We start from the raw sequence: 17,589 nt of genomic DNA, 5'->3' as shown, positions 1-17,589 counted from the left end.
TATTGAGTTTGACAAATTTATTGGTATTTTAGTAAAGACATTCATCTCAGTCGTTTCTCTCCCATCTTGACCTTAGGCTAATATTTGAGTCAAGAAAAGAATATGTAGGAGAGGGATGTTATTTTAACATAAACAGTAAAATGGACAAAAGTGGAAAGTTTGCCTACATTAAAGCAAGTTAAATTCATGTATCTTGATATAATTAAATCATGTAAGAACTAATAGTTCTATATACATTTCCATTGTTTTACTTGGGGCTTACTCTAAACTTAAATGCAAATGAACAAGTGTTAGGAATATATACAGGCTGCTTCTCTGGAGTTATTACTAATAAGTAATAAGAGCTTGGCGAGTAGTTCCCACCAATAAAATAGTCTGAAGCTGCCTCCAAATTAAACATTGCAGGAATTTTCAATTTTTGTTTCTTTTATCTGTGACTAGGTTTTTAAAGATGTGTTTAACTATCACATTAAAAAAGAATTCATATACAAAAATTAAAAAAAAAAAACCTACAATACACAGATCTAACAACGTATATGTGGTCAAAGATTCCATAAAATATGTTTAAAGATGCATTTTCTTTTTATCTTCAGTACCTAAAATGTGCTTTTGAGAGGCCATTGGTTAATATGTATACACTCAAATAAACCACAGTACTGTCCTAAAATAAAGAATTCTTGTATTAAGTTCAAATCAAATTTGCTTTCACAAGTTAGTAACTTAAATTAAGCTTTAACAAAGTTATAGAAAGTGCATCTTTCTCATTTTCATCTTCATACAATGTTGTCTTTTTGGTGTTTCTACTTTTTAAAAAATAAAAACAGCCACATATTTAAGTATTATGTACATTTAAATTTTTGGTGGTGGTTTGTATTTTAAAAGAAACAGCTTCCTTATGATTTGCCTCAAGATCTGGTGGAAATGCTTGCAGCAACTAACTAGTAACAAAAACGAAGAGAAGCACATTCAAAATACTGATTTACTTTGGTAGCAAATGGTCTTTGAAGACTAATGAAGGTAGACAAGACCCGTTAAGGTGAAGTGGGCTATTTCAAATACTCAACAATTTACATAAAATTAAAAAAAAAATTTTTTTTCAAGAGCTAAGCATCTGTACCAACTGATAGTAATGCAATACCTAGTTTTTGATGACTTGAAACGAAACAAATGCCCATTAGGAAAAAAAAAAAAGGCTGTATTTTAATTTTATCTAATGTACTTTCAGTCAATAGTCCAGTAACATTTTCCTCCCAATACAATACTCCCTCTCTATAAGGCTGTTCCTGGGAGCCAAACACTTCAGTGTAATAAGGGAGTTAAGAGTAATTGCTTGCAGTTTAAATAGACAATAGCTTTTTGCGTCCCTCTTAATGTGCTAATAATTGCGTCTAAAAAAATATGCAATTCTTAGAAAGGTACCATTTCTGATTTTTTTATTATCTGTAACCTTTGGAAACTAATCACATGAAACTACAAAATTAGCAAATGTCTTGAAATCTGTATATAAAACATAAATTACCTCTAATTTCAAACTCTCATTTATTAGTGTACCACTCAATCTTTAAAAAAAAAAAAAAGGCGGCTCCAAAGATAGTCTTATACCATTCTTTAAAAAAGGAAACTGTTCCTTTTAACTTTACACCCACCCCACACCCAATTTCAAAACACATCATTTAATTGTCTTGGTCATGGACATTTCCAAGATGAGATTTTATATTTCGCTCCCATAGCTTCTGGTTATCAGAAAAACCATGCTTTCCTTTATTGAAGGAGTTTGGTCCTGCTGATGTTGGTGTATCCCTGTGTTAAAAGACAGGAAATTTATTTTAAAAGTTATATAAGGCCTTTCAAAACATATTTGTTTAGTACCTATTATGAACACAAGCTGAACATCAGAAATCCCTACACAATTAAAAAAAAATACTTTCTATAAGACCCATTCCTAAAATTTCAGATTCAGTAGGTCTGAAGAGGGACCAAGCAAATTTGTAGTTTTAACAAACATGTAAGGTACTTTTGACACATAGCTAAGGGTGGCAACCGTGACAGTTTTTAAAACTGTTGCTTGAAACCCACTAACAGGGTCATAAAATCAACTGATGGCTTGCCATCAGCATCTATAAAAAATGAAATCGAAGAAAAACATGAAGATGTATTACATATAAAAGGGTTCAGTGCCACTGTGGACTTGTGTCATATTTACTTCAATTTTATGTTTTACATGTTTTTAAATGTGTGTGTGTGTGTGTGTGTGTGTGTGTGTGTGTGTGTACACACATACAAACTGGGTATTTAGACTGGGTTCGACAGTAAGTCTAAAGTCTTACTTTGGGTCCCCGTATGAAAGGAAGGTACTCCTTTTCTCTTACCAGAAGGGAAAATAACATCACTGACAGCTCACAGAATTGTTTTGCCCGAATATTTAAGAAAAGTCTGAACACTAAAAGATCATTCTCTACAATCTTTATAAAAAAGCACATACCTTCCAATATTCTTCATCCTCATCTTTGCTTCTGGAGGCATTTCCTCTGGTTCACTCTGGAGGGGAAAAAAAGCAGAGATGACTCATTACAGGTTTATTAAAATTCACTTGCTAACTCATAATACTAAATTTGTATCTAAGCCTTTTAGCATTTTCAATACTGTAAATCTTTGTAAAAGGAAAAAAATTATTTATCTTAACTACATTTTAAAAAGAAACACAGCTTCAAGTGTTGATTTTGCAGAAAGAAAAAAATCTGGAAAAACTTGGTATTCTAGAACCAAAACCATTTGCTTACTATGCTACACATACACATTGTGCTAAATTCTTTAATATGCACCATCTTTAGGGGTGCCTGGGTGGCTCAGTCGGTTAAGCATCCGACTTTGGCTCAGGTCATGATCTTCACGGTTGATGAGTGTCAGCCCTGCATCGGGCTCTGTGCTGACAGCTCAGAGCCTGGAGCCTGCTTCTGATTCTGTGTCTCCCTCTCTCTGCCCCACCTCTGCTTGCGCTCTGTCTTTGTCTCTCAAATATGAATACATGTTAAAAAAATTAAAGTTAATATGCACTATCTTTAATTTTTTTTTTTTTTTGAGAGAGAGGGAGGAAGGGGCAGAGGCAGAGAGAGACAGAGACATAGACTCTGAAGCAAGTTCCAGGTTCTGAGCTGTCAGCACAGAACCCACTTCAGATCCTGTCTCCCTTTTTCTCTGCACCTCCCCTGCTTGAGCTCTCTCAAAAATAAACATTAAAATAAAATAAAACCCTAATCACATCCTAAAATAATACAAAACAAACCCGTCCCCCAAACAAATAAACCCTAACAAATCTTATCATCACTTGCATTTTATTTATTTATTTGAGAGAAAAAGAGTGAAAACTCGCAAGTAGGGGAGAGGGGGCAGAGGGAGGGAGAGAGAATCTCAAGCAGGGTCCACACTCAGCTTGGAGCCCAAGGCCCTGGGATTAGGACCTGAGCTGAAATCAAAACAGTTGGCTGCTCAGGGCACCTGGGTGGCTCAGTCAGCTGAGTGGCCAGCTTCTGCTCAGGTCCTGATCTCACTGTTTCTGAGTTTGAGCCCCATGTCTGGCTCTGTGCTGACAGTTCAGAGCCTGAAGCCTGCTTCGGATTCTGTGTCTCCCTCTCCATCTGCCCCTCCCCCACTTGTGCACCCAAGCACGTGCTCTCTCTCAAAAACAAATAAACATTTTAAAAATAAAAAAAAAAACAAAATTTGGCTGCTCAACTGGCTGAGCATTTGCATTTTAAAGTTGAGGTAGAGGCGCCTGGGTGGCTCAGTCGGTTAAGCGTCCGACTTTGGCTCAGGTCATGATCTCACAGTCCGTGAGTTCGAGCCCCGCGTCAGGCTCTGTGCTGACAGCTCAGAGCCTGGAGCCTGCTTCAGATTCTGTGTCTCCCTCTCTCTCTGACCCTCCTCTGTTCATGCTGTGTCTCTCTCTGTCTCAAAAATAAATAAACATTAAAAAAAATTAAAAAAAAAAAGTATAAAGTTGAGGTAAACAAGGTTAGTTTGTCCAAAGTCACAAAGCTAATAAATAGCAAAAGAGGTGGACGCCAAAGCAAAGAACCTTAGTAACTTTATGGTATTGTTCCTTCTAAAAACGTCTCCTTCACTATAAAGATATCTCGAAAATCTTGAAAGTTCATTCATTAGTACTTACATAAATGTTGAAAAGATATATGGTAAGTTAAATTTCTTTTTTTTTTTAAGTTTATTTATTTTTGAGAGAGTGAGCGTGCACAAGCAAGCGGATAAGGGGCAAAGAGAGGGAGAGAGACAGAATGCCAAGCAGGCTCTGCATTGTCAGTACGGAGCCTGATGCAGGGCTCGAACTCACAAACTGTGAGATCATGACCTGAGCCTAAGTCAGAGGCTTAACTGACTGGTAAGTCAAATAAATGTTGCTGCTGAGCTAAATATTCTTTTTTTTTTTAAAGTAGGCTCCAAGTCCAACATGGGCTTGACCTCATGACCCAGGATGAAGAGTCACATGCACATCCTACTGACTGAGACAGACAGGTGACCCCCAAGCCCCCTTTTAGGTAAGCTCCAACAACCCTCAGATCAACAGTCATGCGCGCTTACCTACTACTGAGTCAGCCAGGCACCTCTAAATATTTTTTTTTAAAAAGTGTTTTCAAGATCTAGTCTAAAGGGGTTTCTACTGGTCAAATCTGGGGCAAGCATTATAGCTTACTGAATAAAGAACTGATGAGCCTACACTTACATAAATAAGGGGAAGTTCTTCCTTCTAGTAAGAGACAATAAATATACAAGAGATAAAAGAAGAAGAAAAATCATAATTGATTCTGGTAGGAATCCCTCAATGGATGTTAACACTCATGAGAATGTTTTTATTATTACTATTTTCTTAAATGTTTATTTTTGAGAGAAAGAGCACAAGCAGGGGAGCAGCAGAGACAGCAGAGAGCCCGTTTCATGAGATCATGACCTGAGCTGAAGTCAGAGGTTTAACTGACTGATCCACCCAGGTGCCTTGTATTTTTTTTTTTTAATTACAGATTTTATTTTTAAGTAATCTCTACACCCAACTTGGGGCTCAAATATAAACCCCAAGATCAAGAGTTGCAAGCTCTACCAACTGAACCAGCCAGATGCCCCCCCCATATAATCTTTAATTACAAAAGGTAAAACAATAATCTGAAAAGCAGAAGGGTGCCCGGGTGGCTCAGTTGGTTAAGGTACCAACTTTGGCTCAGGTTGTGATCTTGTGGTTCGTGAGTTCGAGGCCGGCGTCGGGCTTTGTGCTGACAGCTTGGAGCCTGGAGCCGGCTTTGGATTCTGTGTCTCCCTCTCTCTCTGCCCCTCCCCTGCTAATGCTCAAAGATAAATAAACATTAAAAAAATTTTTTTTGAAAAGCAGAGGAATCTGGCAGACATCACTTTAACCAAAAGATCAAAGTTAACACCGTCAGTAATGGGACATATTGACAACATGTGCACCCTGATTATGATGCATTAAGAACTTGGCATAGCTTCTGTGGTACTCCTGCCAAAGTAAGTAATGTGAATCTAATCATAAGGAAACATCACACAAATTCAAACGAAGGAAAACTTTACAAAATAACTGGCCTGGACTCTTCAAAAATGTTAATGCCATGGAACAGAGGCCAAGGAATTGTCCAAATTAAAGGAGACCAAAAAGGTAACAATGAAAAATATATTTTTAAAATTTAAAATTAATTAAATGGATGCCCTCTTTGTCAAATATATTTTAGGCCCAGATATATATCCCGTGTTACTTATGTTCTGCAGAAAAAGGAAAAACCAGATGATTTTAGATACACACATTCTTTTATCTAAGAGACAAGTTAAAATTAATATCCTTTACCATCATTAACTTGTTAATTTCTCCATTTGCCAAAGAGGAATATAACTACATCGCATGATTCATAGGAATATATGGAGGATAAAATAAAGTTATATGGAAAGACCCAAATTGTTAGGCATTCAAAAAAAGACATTACTATCATGTAGGTGTTTACCATTTCCAGCCTCTCTTTTCACACAGGCTGTTCCCTTTTTCGTATATTGTCCTTCTCTCATACATTCTGTACATAGCAAAAAGCTACCTAATCTCTCAAGAATGTTAGAGATAACAGAAAACATGGGATATTATTTTTTAGTTTTTTTTTTTTAACGTTTTATTATTTACTTTAGAGAGAGACAGAGTGTGGGTAGGGGAGGGACAGAAAGAGAGGTAGACACAGAATCTAGAGCAGGCTCCAGGCTCTGAGCTGTCTGCATAGACATTTCCACAGAATCCTACAACTCTGACAAGTAGTTTAAAAATGTATGATTTAAACTGACCTTTCATTTTACAACTGAAAAACGAAGGCTCCAAAAAGGTAAAGTGATTTGTTTCACAGGCTTTCTACTAGTCAGTAACTGGACAAGACAGGAGAAGAATCCAGGTCTTCCCACTGCCGGTTCAGTGCTGGCATCTAGTTACTTGGTCTCTCTTCCTTCCTTGAATTTCCATTATCACTTCATATCTTTGTATACTTTTGAGTTTCATTTTGTACTATTTTATGCCCTATGAGACTGAGTTCCTGGAGGGACATGTCTGAATTATCTTTGCAATCTCACTGTGCCTAGCATATAGAAATTACTCAGGGGCGCCTGGGTGGCTCAGTTGATTGGGCAACCAACTTCAGCTCAGGTCATGATCTCACGGTTTGTAGGTTTGAGCCCTGCGTCGGGCTTTGTGCCGACAGCTCGGAGCCTGGAGTCTGCTTCAGATTCTGTGTCTCCCTCTCTCTCTGCCCCTCCCCAGCTCATGCTCACTCGCTCTCTCTCTCTCTTGCCCCAAAATAAATAAACATTAAAAAAAGTTGCTCAAGTGTGTGCAATGAGTTAAGTGCAAAGAATCCAGAGATAACCACAGCAATTCTTTACCTATTGATCTGGGCTCTAATCATTCCATACTTATCCTTGCCCAAACGTCTACAGAAATCTCCAGTCCAGACAAATACAGCTGCTAGTATTTATGACTTGTCTTAGCTTATAAAAGTATTCTTTGGTTTGTCAAAACCCTGCCTAATGTTTTAGTATCCAATTCTTACTTCTCTTTTATGTTCTTCCCAATTATTTCAGCCCACACTGTGCTCCTCTGAATGTGTAATTCTTCTCCATATTGTTTTTGAGAGCAATTACTCATGTACCCTGTTAACAGTTAATTGTTATACAATGGGGTCACATCTTAAGAGGGGGTTAGGTTTCTGAAGTCAGAGACCAAAGAAAAAAAATCAGTCAAAATGATGCTTTAAATTCCATATGTTATTCATAAGCACAAGAAGAGAGGGACACTGTGAGAGGCATGAAAGAGCTAAGACTGTCTAAGAGAATAGCAGATAAGCAACTCGTGCTCACTTTGGAACACATGCTTAATGAACAGAACTTCTAGCAGAATCACCTGCACTATTAGCTATTCCTCATGGGAGAAAACACTATAGCTGTCTTTTGTAAGCTGAATGAATGCAGGATGCCTGAACACTAAGACTCCAACTATAAAATTATTAAAGGCAGCAGCATTAAATCTGTCTTTTCCTGGATCCTACATATTTCCTAGCACATATATATGATATATATATCAACATATATATCAAGCATTTGTTGATTTGATTCTTAAGGTCATTGCCCCCAAAGGCAGTTATATTTTAAGTAATCCTACAACCACATAAATAGAAATATCCAGATTTTGCAGGCATCACAAAAAATCTATTCAGAATTACAAAGAAAATTCACTAGTACCATTAACGCAACCTACAACCTGCCACTAACTTCATTAAAGAACTGGTTCAAGTAAAATAAACAAAACTAGGGATCAACTTACATCTTCATCTTCATTAAAAGCTGCTGCTACTGAAAGAGTTTTTGGAGCAAGAGTTGGAACAGTTTCTTTAGGCTTCTGAAGAAGAAACACATTAAGAAGTATCACATAATGTTTACACAGGCTTGTTTAATGATACAAATAATTTATCTTCAAAGATTCAATTTTATGTTTTCATAGAAACATACTAAGGAACTTAGAACAAACTTTAAAGAACTCCATTTTCTCTTTTTACAAATGTGGTTATCAATGGGTATGTCCATTGATATGTCCATTTGTTAACGATATGTCCATTTGTTAACGATATGTCCATTTGTTTTCATCCTGTAAAAGATTTTCTAGTCAGGATCTGTAATTTAATATCATTTAGCTAAGGGATACCTGGTAAAGGTAAAGGTAAATGATTAGTAGTACTTGCCCACAGTGGCCAAGAATGAACTGCAGTGTGACTTAAGAACATAAAAGACACCAAGACTCCTCTCCCTACTAGTGTTCTGCCCTGTAGCCTGTAAATGTTTCTCTTCTATCCAACCTAAGTTTTTGAGGTAAACTGCCCTATCATCATCCTCTCACCATCAATCTGGTCTTCAACCCACTGCAATCAGGCTTCCTCCCTGATTCTCCCATGGCTCCTCACTCACCTAGAATCAGGTGACCTTGATTCTGTAGGGTCACCAATGACTGGTGTGCTGCTTTTGACTCTAATCACCAGCTCCTTTTTGAAAACACTCCTAACTTGAATTCTCTGACACTGCTTTTTATAGGCTATTCTAATTCTCTGACCTTTTGTTCTTTGTTTCCTCCTGTTCCCCCCTTAAATAACACATACCCAAGATTCTGTTCTTAGTGACCTTTCCTTCTCTGTACTTCCCTGGTCAACTCCATTCACTCCCATGGTTTTAACTACCAAATCTTAAATGTCTACCCCCAAATAGAATGTCACATGCCTACTGGAGCTCCACTTAAGAGCTCCGATGGGTACTTTAGTTTGACAGTGTTCTAAGTACCTAAGCCAGAAATCCTTTTCTTCAACTTGCACTCTATCATAAAGTCCTGTAGATTAAATATTTAATAGACTTACGTCTCCCTCTGCCTTCCCATCAACTACCATACTATGGACACCTAAGGCCCTTTAGCATTACTTGCCTGAACTACTGTTAGAAATACCACCCCCTACTCTCAATTTTCTCCTCTATAATGGCACTAAAGTGATATTTCTAAAATGCACATCTGTTTAAGGGTTAAGCTTCCTTACAACAGTTTCATAGCTCCACTAGAACTTAAAGAATAAAACCAAACTATGCAAGTCCTTTATGATTTGGTTCCATGGTCTCATTTAGGGGGCTTTTCATCCCTACATTTGCATATCAATTTCCAACTACAAACATTTTCCTGAATGTACCATGTGGCTTCACATCTAAACTACTTTTGCATGAAATTCTTTTTATCCGAGATGCCCTTTGCCTCCTGTCTATACAGTTAAGGCCAACTCAAGCATCACTTCATCAGTGAAATCTTCTCTGATCTCCTGAAACAAAATGAACCACGCTTTCTTTTTATAACACAAACACTTTTGTCAATAATGCTTGCTTTTGAAGGAATAAAAACCATTAATTTGGAGATTATGCATAAAGACTCTAGAAATACCCTTTATTCTTTTAAAGATGTCAGGTATTTGATGTTGTACATACACATATGACACAAATATCTGCTGATCAACTATCTTTTCATATCATATAATAAAAGCAATAGTTTCAACTATTTTTTTGTATCTTACATCCCACCTCCCTAAGACAACTGTGGTTATACTATAGTTTATTTTATGAAAACAAGTTTTTGTTTTCCAAAGATTAAGAAGGTTTTACTGAGTAGAGTTTCTCAAACAAAACCCTCCCTTCTAAAATGAGGAGTAATTACTACATCATGTCAATGATTTAGAAAAAGTAGGGATTTGCTAATTTAGGGGTGTGTTGAACCACAGCAGAATCTATTATCGAGAGGAATATCTATATTAAAGTGTGTCTGAGAATACATGTTGAATGACTATCAGAAAAACACAAATACTTATACAGTTAGGTCTATGCAACTTTATAAAAAAAAATGTATTAAACAAAAAGAAATCAGCTCAAATAGGAAGAATAGTCATGAAGTAATGAAGTTATAAGCAGAATGTCTTTTGTTTGGAATGAATTTTTTAAAGGAATAAAAAGAAAACAAATAGGAAAAAGCAAAACAACATAGGGTAGGAGTAGAGGTCCTGAGAAATGGTAGCTCTTCTAAAACTGTAAGTATAACTCAAACACATTGACTCTAGTAGGAACTTGATCCATATCATATTTTTAAGATCTTGGAATGAACATCATACACAGAATAAAGCTGTGTGCACCTGGCAAATAAGCATTAATTTTCACAGAACAGACATGAATAAACAACTCAAAAGTAGTAATCCCAGTAATTTTAGGATTATTCTCCTTACACAAGAATGTGACTATTTTCTAAAGCCAACAGTGTACACTATTTAAGTAACATTTTTTTCTGAAAGACCTATGTGGTTGAAGCATATGAAATTGTCACTTTTGTAGGTCAAAATTAGTCAAATATCAAAAGTTCGTAATAAGCTTCAATCTATGGTTTCAAAACTTTCCAGATACTCCACAGTTAATTATTAACTTAAGGTTTATATTTAAAACAAGGGACCAAAAGTTGATCTGTCATTGGATATATAGAACTCAATGTCCATTTGTAGCTCCAAAGTAAAGTGACCAGGAAGCTCTTCTTATCAAGCAGTATCTCACTAGTACTTATTTCTAGAAATATTATTTTTAATATTACTGGAATTGAAAAATAAGGAAAAAAAATGAAATTCTTTCTGAAAATGTTTTTCGGAGGTTTTACTCAACTGAGAAAAATTCTAAGCTGTTACTTTATAAATCATATATTCCCTATAATAGTTGCTCCTTCTCATACTCCAAACCTTTTTGAAAAAGTTTTACTCAGTTATAATTTATCCATATTGTTCTTGAATATAGAGCTAATAACTTCTTAAATACTTAACATGTAAGTTCATGTACCAAAGTACCTTTTTACACTCAATTTACCATAACCCCATAAAAGCAGGTTTCCAAAACAAATTCTTAAGCCCCATTATGCACACCATATAGATCAAATAACAACTCACACTTGATCCAAGTTTGATGGATATGGCCGAGGCTTTCTTTGTCGTCTGACTACCTATGGCAAATCCAAACTTGGAGATCTTTGTAGGCTTTGTTGGGAGGTCTGCAGCTTCTTCTTCAGCTGATCGCTTCTCAGCGCTGCGACTGGAACTTTCCCCTCCATTACTGGAAGAAACAGTCTTAGTTTTCACAGGTTTTTCTGCTTCTTCTTCAGGTCCTGGTGAAGTCGAAACAACTTACCAAGATGAGCTATTTTTACTGAGCAGATTGATGGGAGCAGCAACCTCAAAAAGCATCGTTATAAGGAAGATACCTCTGCAGGTGTCACCTACTGACCCAACAGTCTCTTCCACTGTGTTAGAGTGTACAGCAGGAACTGAGATTGTGTGGCAGTAGAAGAGGGTCCCATGAATTAACTAGCATAAAATACAGAGCAATTTAAAATTATAAACGTAGAGTTCATATAATGTAAGACCCTTCAACTAAACACTATTATAGAAGTTATCTAATAATCTAATTATTTGTGGAATTTTGCTTTTTAGAAATTAAGGCCTGTAGGTTCTTCTACACAAACTAGCTTGTGAATATTAGTCCACATCACAGGAAAACACATTTGACTAATAAATTCTAACATTCTTCAATTATGTACTACTAGTTACACAAAGTACCTAGCTATGAATGGTCCATTATTACCTGAACTACAGTGCTAATACAGCCTGGAGTAATTTTCTTGAGTGATGTGTGCCTCATGTACCTCTCACACGATTTTTAGAGTTGAAAAGGAAACTCAAGGAAGCCTTCAAGTCATCCCCTCTAATGTAACTTAATTCTACTTTGAAAGCTTGGTTATCATCTGTTTTAACGATCATACTTAGGTTCATACACTACTTTTTATAATGAAAGAAAGATGAACTAATTATAATTTCAAATAGTAGAAGCCATACATATGTAGACTAGGAATGTAAGAGGGCTTTCAATGATTTGGCTTGAGTCTGTATTAATCAATGAATGGTAACAGTAAGTTTTTATTTTGAGTATCTTTGGTCCTTTGCACAAGAAGGCTACTTAATATATTGGAATGTAAGATAGAAGAAGTTTGGTTGATTATTAAAAATTTTATTTTCTTGCCCCAATTCACCCTAGAGAATGTTTTCTGTTACACTAGTTTATGAAGACAAGATGCTCTAAGCAATATCCCTGACAACTGTTAAGAAAACAGGACATTTCTAGAATGGGGGGAAAGCGGGAAATCAAACACAGATAGATGGACAAGTAATATTAAAAAATCCAGAGACTATATATCTTAATCCATATATTTCTGGAATGATGAGGTCTCTAAATTAATAAGCACTTTGAACAGAACATTTGATTTCGTTTATAGGAAAGACAACAGGAACTCTATCCCCTTTGGACAGCGGTGAAAGTTATAATAAAAATGATGAGGAGGAATTAAGCAGCATTAGGTTTTGGGATTTCCCCAGGAGACAAAGATAGCACTGGAATGGTTGCTGGAGGTGCCAGTCACTTATTTAGATATGAAATTACAAAAGCACCTGAAGAATGTAAGATTAATATTCAATAGTTGAAATACAGAAATAAATGTAGAATTTCTTAAAAATAAGACAGTATTATGCCAACATCAGTTTATAACTAAAAGCAGTGTTCTAAATCTCATTCTGCATTGTTTATAGTTTTTTTTTTTTTTTTTTAATTTTTTTTTTTCAACGTTTTTTATTTATTTTTGGGACAGAGAGAGAGACAGAGCATGAACGGGGGAGGGGCAGAGAGAGAGGGAGACACAGAATCGGAAACAGGCTCCAGGCTCCGAGCCATCAGCCCAGAGCCTGACGCGGGGCTCGAACTCACGGACCGCGAGATCGTGACCTGGCTGAAGTCGGACGCTTAACCGACTGCGCCACCCAGGCGCCCCTTTTTTTTTTTTTTTTTTTTTTTAAATTTTTTTTTTTGCATTGTTTATAGTTTTGATCAATTATGAATTATACTGTAGAACCTAAACAATAATAACTATTTCTTTGTGACTGACAGCTAAAATTGAAAACTCAGTCTCTACGTGTGGGAACACATATAAACATATAGAAAATGCACTGGGTTTACAAAAAGAAACTATATATATTAAGGCACAAATTTTGTGCAAACACTAACTCTAGAAAACATCAAATAGCATAAAGAACATTTAGTCTTGACTGTGGTATATACAACTCTGCTTTTGAACTGTGACCCAAGAACTATGCATAATTACTCAAGATCTCCAGTTCTTTAAAAAAAACCTATCTTTTCTTAATTCTAGGTCTCCTTTTACCCACAAATTCTGGAACAAAGAATCTAGAAAAACGATAGCATAAATATGAAACAAAATGAAAAACATAAATCTTACTATAATATTAGTACAATTAAGTGTGATAACTGGCTGAACTCGTATGTGATAATATATGAAACAATACTATCTGTCCAATCCCATGATGCTATAGGGAAGATTTCTATAGACACTGCTGTAGAAAAGGTAGCATGAACGGGGAAGTTGGGAAAACTACCATTAATTAGGTAACCAACTGGCAGCAACTCAATTTTATTTTTATCTGCCCTCTTGACACCTTAAGAGGCACACTATTAAGACCACCCACATTTCAGGTCCACACTGAAGATGAAACATGCTATGTCTAGTAGGTCATTTCTAAACACGACTGATTCCAGATCCAGCAATTATTTTTGGACATAGTAAATAACTCTTTGGCCTTGCTCTTCTCAAGAAGCTTTTTTTTTTTTTTTTTTTTTTTTTTTTTTTAAACAACTGTAAATACTCAACAACTTTAGAAAACATCCGCTCTTCAGCAAAGGGATGGGGGAAAGGGAGTGAAGGAAAGTAGGTGTACTATTAGTACTTATTACTTAGCCTTAAATGGCTCAATGTATCACATGGATTGGAGCTGCTATTTTCTCTTTAGGTAATCTAATAATTACGTAGTAAAATACACAAAACATTTAGGAAATACAGCAAATGGAAACAGCAATGAAAACAGAAAAATGTGACAGACAAATCCATATTATCAATGAGACTGTTGTCACAGTTTCTACAAATCTATAGTTCATCAGAAGAGAAAATTATTTCAACCTAATTTGAGCTTTGAAATATTCCATTAAATATCAACACTAATTTCAAGGTCCATTAAAGTGTTTATCTTTAAATACAACATGTTCTGCACTTTAGCATTTGGGAGCTTTTAATCAAGAACTCCTGTTTTCAATTTATTTAATGAGATTGCTGAATTTTGGAAAGTGAAAAAATTTTGAGATGGCCATAGTTTGGCAATGTGAAAATTTTAGCAATATGACTTACATTCTTGTTCTTTGTTTTTAATAGGGATTTGAAATTCTCTTTATTTCCTATTCATTGAATCTCGCTACACATCCCTCATTAAAAGTAGTTCAAGGTTGGAACTTTTAGATTCTGAGGGAGAAGCAACAGTCATCTGTCAGAATATCCATGCTGCAGAGAATGTGACTTTTATTTTATTTATTTTTTAATGCTTTTTAAAAAAATGTTTATTTTTAAGAGAGAGAGAGGGAGAGAGAAGAGAGAGAGTGCAGGGGAGGGAAAGAGAGAGGGAGCTAGAGGATCACTGACAGTAGAGAGCCAGATGGGGGCTCCAACTCAAGAACCCCAAGATCATAACCCTGAGCCAAAGTAGGACACTTAACTGAGCCACCCAGGCACCCCTATTTATTTTTAAGTTTATTTATCTTGAGAGAGAGAGAGAGAGAGAGAGAGAGAGAGAGAGAGAGAAAATGAGAGCAAGCTCAGGGGAGGGGCAGAAAGAGAGAATTCCAAGCAGGCTCCGCACCATCAGTGCAGGCCTGAACTCAGGGACTGCGCAAGATCATGACCTGAACCGAAACAAAGAATTAGACGCTTAACTGACTGAGCCACCCAGGCGCCCGGCAATTTACATTTTAAAGAATATGTGCTCAGTTTTTTAAAAATAAGAAAATCACAAAACAATTTACAGCAAAATATAAATGCATAAAATTATATAAAAGTACTAGATTCTTTATCAAGGATTATTTTAATAAAAGGGATTTTATTGAGTTTGTATTCATTCCGATCAAACAAAGTATGTAGATTAATGTGAAATCAAATTATACATGGTACTAGCATTTTTTCTTTTCCACTGAATAGTTGGAAAGGAGGGCTTTGGAGGACAAAGTTACCTTATTTTGAAAAAAAAATTAGCTAATAAAGTTTTAACTCCATAAGGGTATATTCTTCATGATCCATCTGTATTTTGGTAGCTTCTTCATTTGATAAAAGAGTACACAGCTACCTCTCCAAAAGGACTGACAAGCAGTTTAAATGAGAACATATTCAAGACCCTCCTAGTGGCTGGTATAATAAATGTCAATTTCATTCAAGTAGTTCTTAGATAACTTGAAACAGCATGAGGTGGCCATGATTATGATATGGACAGCTTTTCTAAAATTTCTATTTCAAGGAGCTACAAAAATTTAGCCAAAGGAGAAAAAAAATCTGCCCAAAGCCTTATTCCCCTGCCCCCCCTTCTTTAAGGTGAGAGCAAGCTCAAGTAAGTAGCTTCTCTTACTGACATAAATTCATTCATAACTACTTATAAGAAAATACACTTCCAACTTACTGGACTGTTCAAAAGGAACTAAAAATCAGAATAATCTCTAGGTAAGTCCCTAAGACAAGCTTGATAGTGTTTGAAAGTAGTGACCACTTGCCATAAAATTAGCAATTCAGCAACATACACAGTGTTAAGTGTTTTAGCTATGATTCCTCTGTATAAATTCATTAAAAATACCTGACATTCAAAAATGGTTTATATGCAACAGCACCATTTTCTTGTAAAGGCAGGCAAATCCAAGGCAAATTATGATGAAGTTATTAAGGGATATTATTCTAAATCACCAAGGATACCATAAAATTTTTGATATCAATCACCCAAGATAATTTTATACCACCACCACACACACAAAAATATGCTAAAATAAAAACATCAATGTTCATGCTATACAGCTAATTATCCCTAACTGAAAAGGTGGTGGATAAATTACACAGTGGAGTTATGTTGACACTTAAAGTACATTTTGGCAACACAGTAAACACATCTCCCATACTCTCAAGACACTTAAAAAGCTATCTTACAAAATTAAAAGATAGTCTAAAAGCCAGGTAAAATTCTTTAGGTCACAGATCTTTGTTTTTCCTCAAACTACTAATTTTTAATGTAATTTTACTCAATAATTTCCAAGATAATTTTTGAGGGGGGAAAAAAATCCCTAACGAGGTAGTACTAGATGGTTTAAACTGCTGTTTTTTATTCCCAAGGCAATTCACATTAAACATCATGTTAATAAGGTCCTAGTAACTGCTTTCATATGCTAATAATCTGTATTTTCTTTATATACTTCAGGGATAAGACTTGAGGAAGTCAGAATAGAGAGTAATACTTAAAACGTTCTCAAGACATTATGATCACCTCCCACGTGTTAAGTTACTTGCCTTGTTACGACAAAGGGGGAATGGGCGGGCGCCTGGAAAGATGTTTCTTTCCCTTCATGCACAAGGCCCAAATTTATAAGAGTGGAGAGTACAGAATGAAGACAACTGTAATCCGAGTTCACATCGTAACAAAATACAGGAAAAGTCACACTAGCCTATTAAGCCACCTAAATATCTGTCAGCAGTTAGCTGGCAAGAACCTGAGAAAAAGCAGACACTTAGAAGAAAGGCAACCAAACCCTAACCCTAAGACCCCGCATCTTAAACCAGCGGGCAGGCAATGGTATTCTTTCCCTCCATCTCCTCGACCCATCCCCATTACAGGGTCGGTATTCAGCTTGGAAATGAAAGAGAAAAGGCCGGGGTCGTACACCACCTCAGCGAAAAGGGAGAAGCAAACTAACTCCTAGGTGTAACTTAGAGGCCAGCACCTTTGGAAACTCGGCCTGTGGCCAGTGCCTGCGGCCACCGCTCGGTGACTCTTCCTGGGTGTGTGCGCGTGTTTTGTGTGATGTGCGTCTCCGGTGTGGCGGTAGCGGCTCCTGCACTGCCGCTCCTGGTCCCACCCCGAGTTCGATACCCCTCTCTGGTACCCATCTCCCTTCTCATTGGAAGCAGAGCCTCCGCTGGGGCCAGCAGGTGACCAACAGTGGTCGGCTCTCCCCCGGCAAGGAGGCGATGTGGGCCCGGATCCCAGCGGGCCGCGCCGGGCGTGCCCGGGTCTCGTCTGGGCCCAGCACCTGGCCGGGTGAGCGCCAGATCCGTCCATTTTCGTCCCCATCCTATTCCCCCCACCCCGGGGCGCTCAAAGAAAGGCCCAGAGCATCCCACGCAGCCCGCGACGCTGGGGTTGTGTTCACCTCCGGCGGCTCCAGCTCGCTGCGGCTTCTCAGGCTTCTCCTCTCCCGCCTTCCCGTCCGCCATTTTCCCCGCCGCGGCCTCCGCTGCAGCCACGCCAAGGACGTCACGGCCCCGCCCAGCAACCATTGAGTTTCGGAGCCAGCCTGCGAGGC

General features: G+C 37.1%; 1 protein-coding gene across 3 annotated transcripts; it reads right to left on the bottom strand.

Annotated features, from left to right (window-relative positions):
- Positions 1-17,543, bottom strand: LOC122229522 (PEST proteolytic signal containing nuclear protein). Of its 3 annotated transcripts, none has more exons than XM_042954746.1 (5): positions 17,437-17,543; positions 11,040-11,254; positions 7,865-7,939; positions 2,483-2,538; positions 1-1,800 (listed from the first exon to the last, which is right to left on the bottom strand). In XM_042954746.1, exons 1-5 carry the CDS (start codon positions 17,498-17,500, stop codon positions 1,674-1,676), a joined length of 537 nt encoding a protein of 178 aa, XP_042810680.1. In that variant the 5' UTR covers positions 17,501-17,543; the 3' UTR covers positions 1-1,673. The 3 variants fall into 3 exon arrangements, with proteins under 3 accessions (XP_042810680.1, XP_042810679.1, XP_042810681.1); XM_042954745.1 differs by lacking the exon at positions 17,437-17,543 and adding an exon at positions 17,008-17,350 and having other exon boundaries at positions 11,040-11,202; XM_042954747.1 differs by lacking the exon at positions 17,437-17,543 and adding an exon at positions 11,278-11,381 and having other exon boundaries at positions 11,040-11,202.
- Between the last annotated feature and the right edge of the window lie 46 nt (positions 17,544-17,589).

Source organism: Panthera leo, chromosome C2 (genome assembly GCF_018350215.1).
Source record: "Panthera leo isolate Ple1 chromosome C2, P.leo_Ple1_pat1.1, whole genome shotgun sequence".
Classification (NCBI taxonomy): Eukaryota; Metazoa; Chordata; class Mammalia; order Carnivora; family Felidae; genus Panthera; species Panthera leo.
The sequence above is the reverse complement of the archived record's forward strand: the minus strand, read 5'-3'. Positions and strand labels throughout refer to the sequence as shown.

What these genes read in the sequence shown, in the direction of transcription:
- LOC122229522 (XM_042954745.1), bottom strand. Translation starts at nt 17,345, where the DNA reads ATGGACGGATCTGGCGCTCACCCGGCCAGGTGCTGGGCCCAGACGAGA. An exon ending in CACAGGCCGAGTTTCCAAAG is followed by an intron (nt 11,203 to 17,007) that starts GTGCTGGCCTCT and finishes TGTTTCTTCCAG; the next exon opens with TAATGGAGGGGAAAGTTCCA. An exon ending in AGGATGAAGAATATTGGAAG is followed by an intron (nt 1,801 to 2,482) that starts GTATGTGCTTTT and finishes CTTTTAACACAG; the next exon opens with GGATACACCAACATCAGCAG.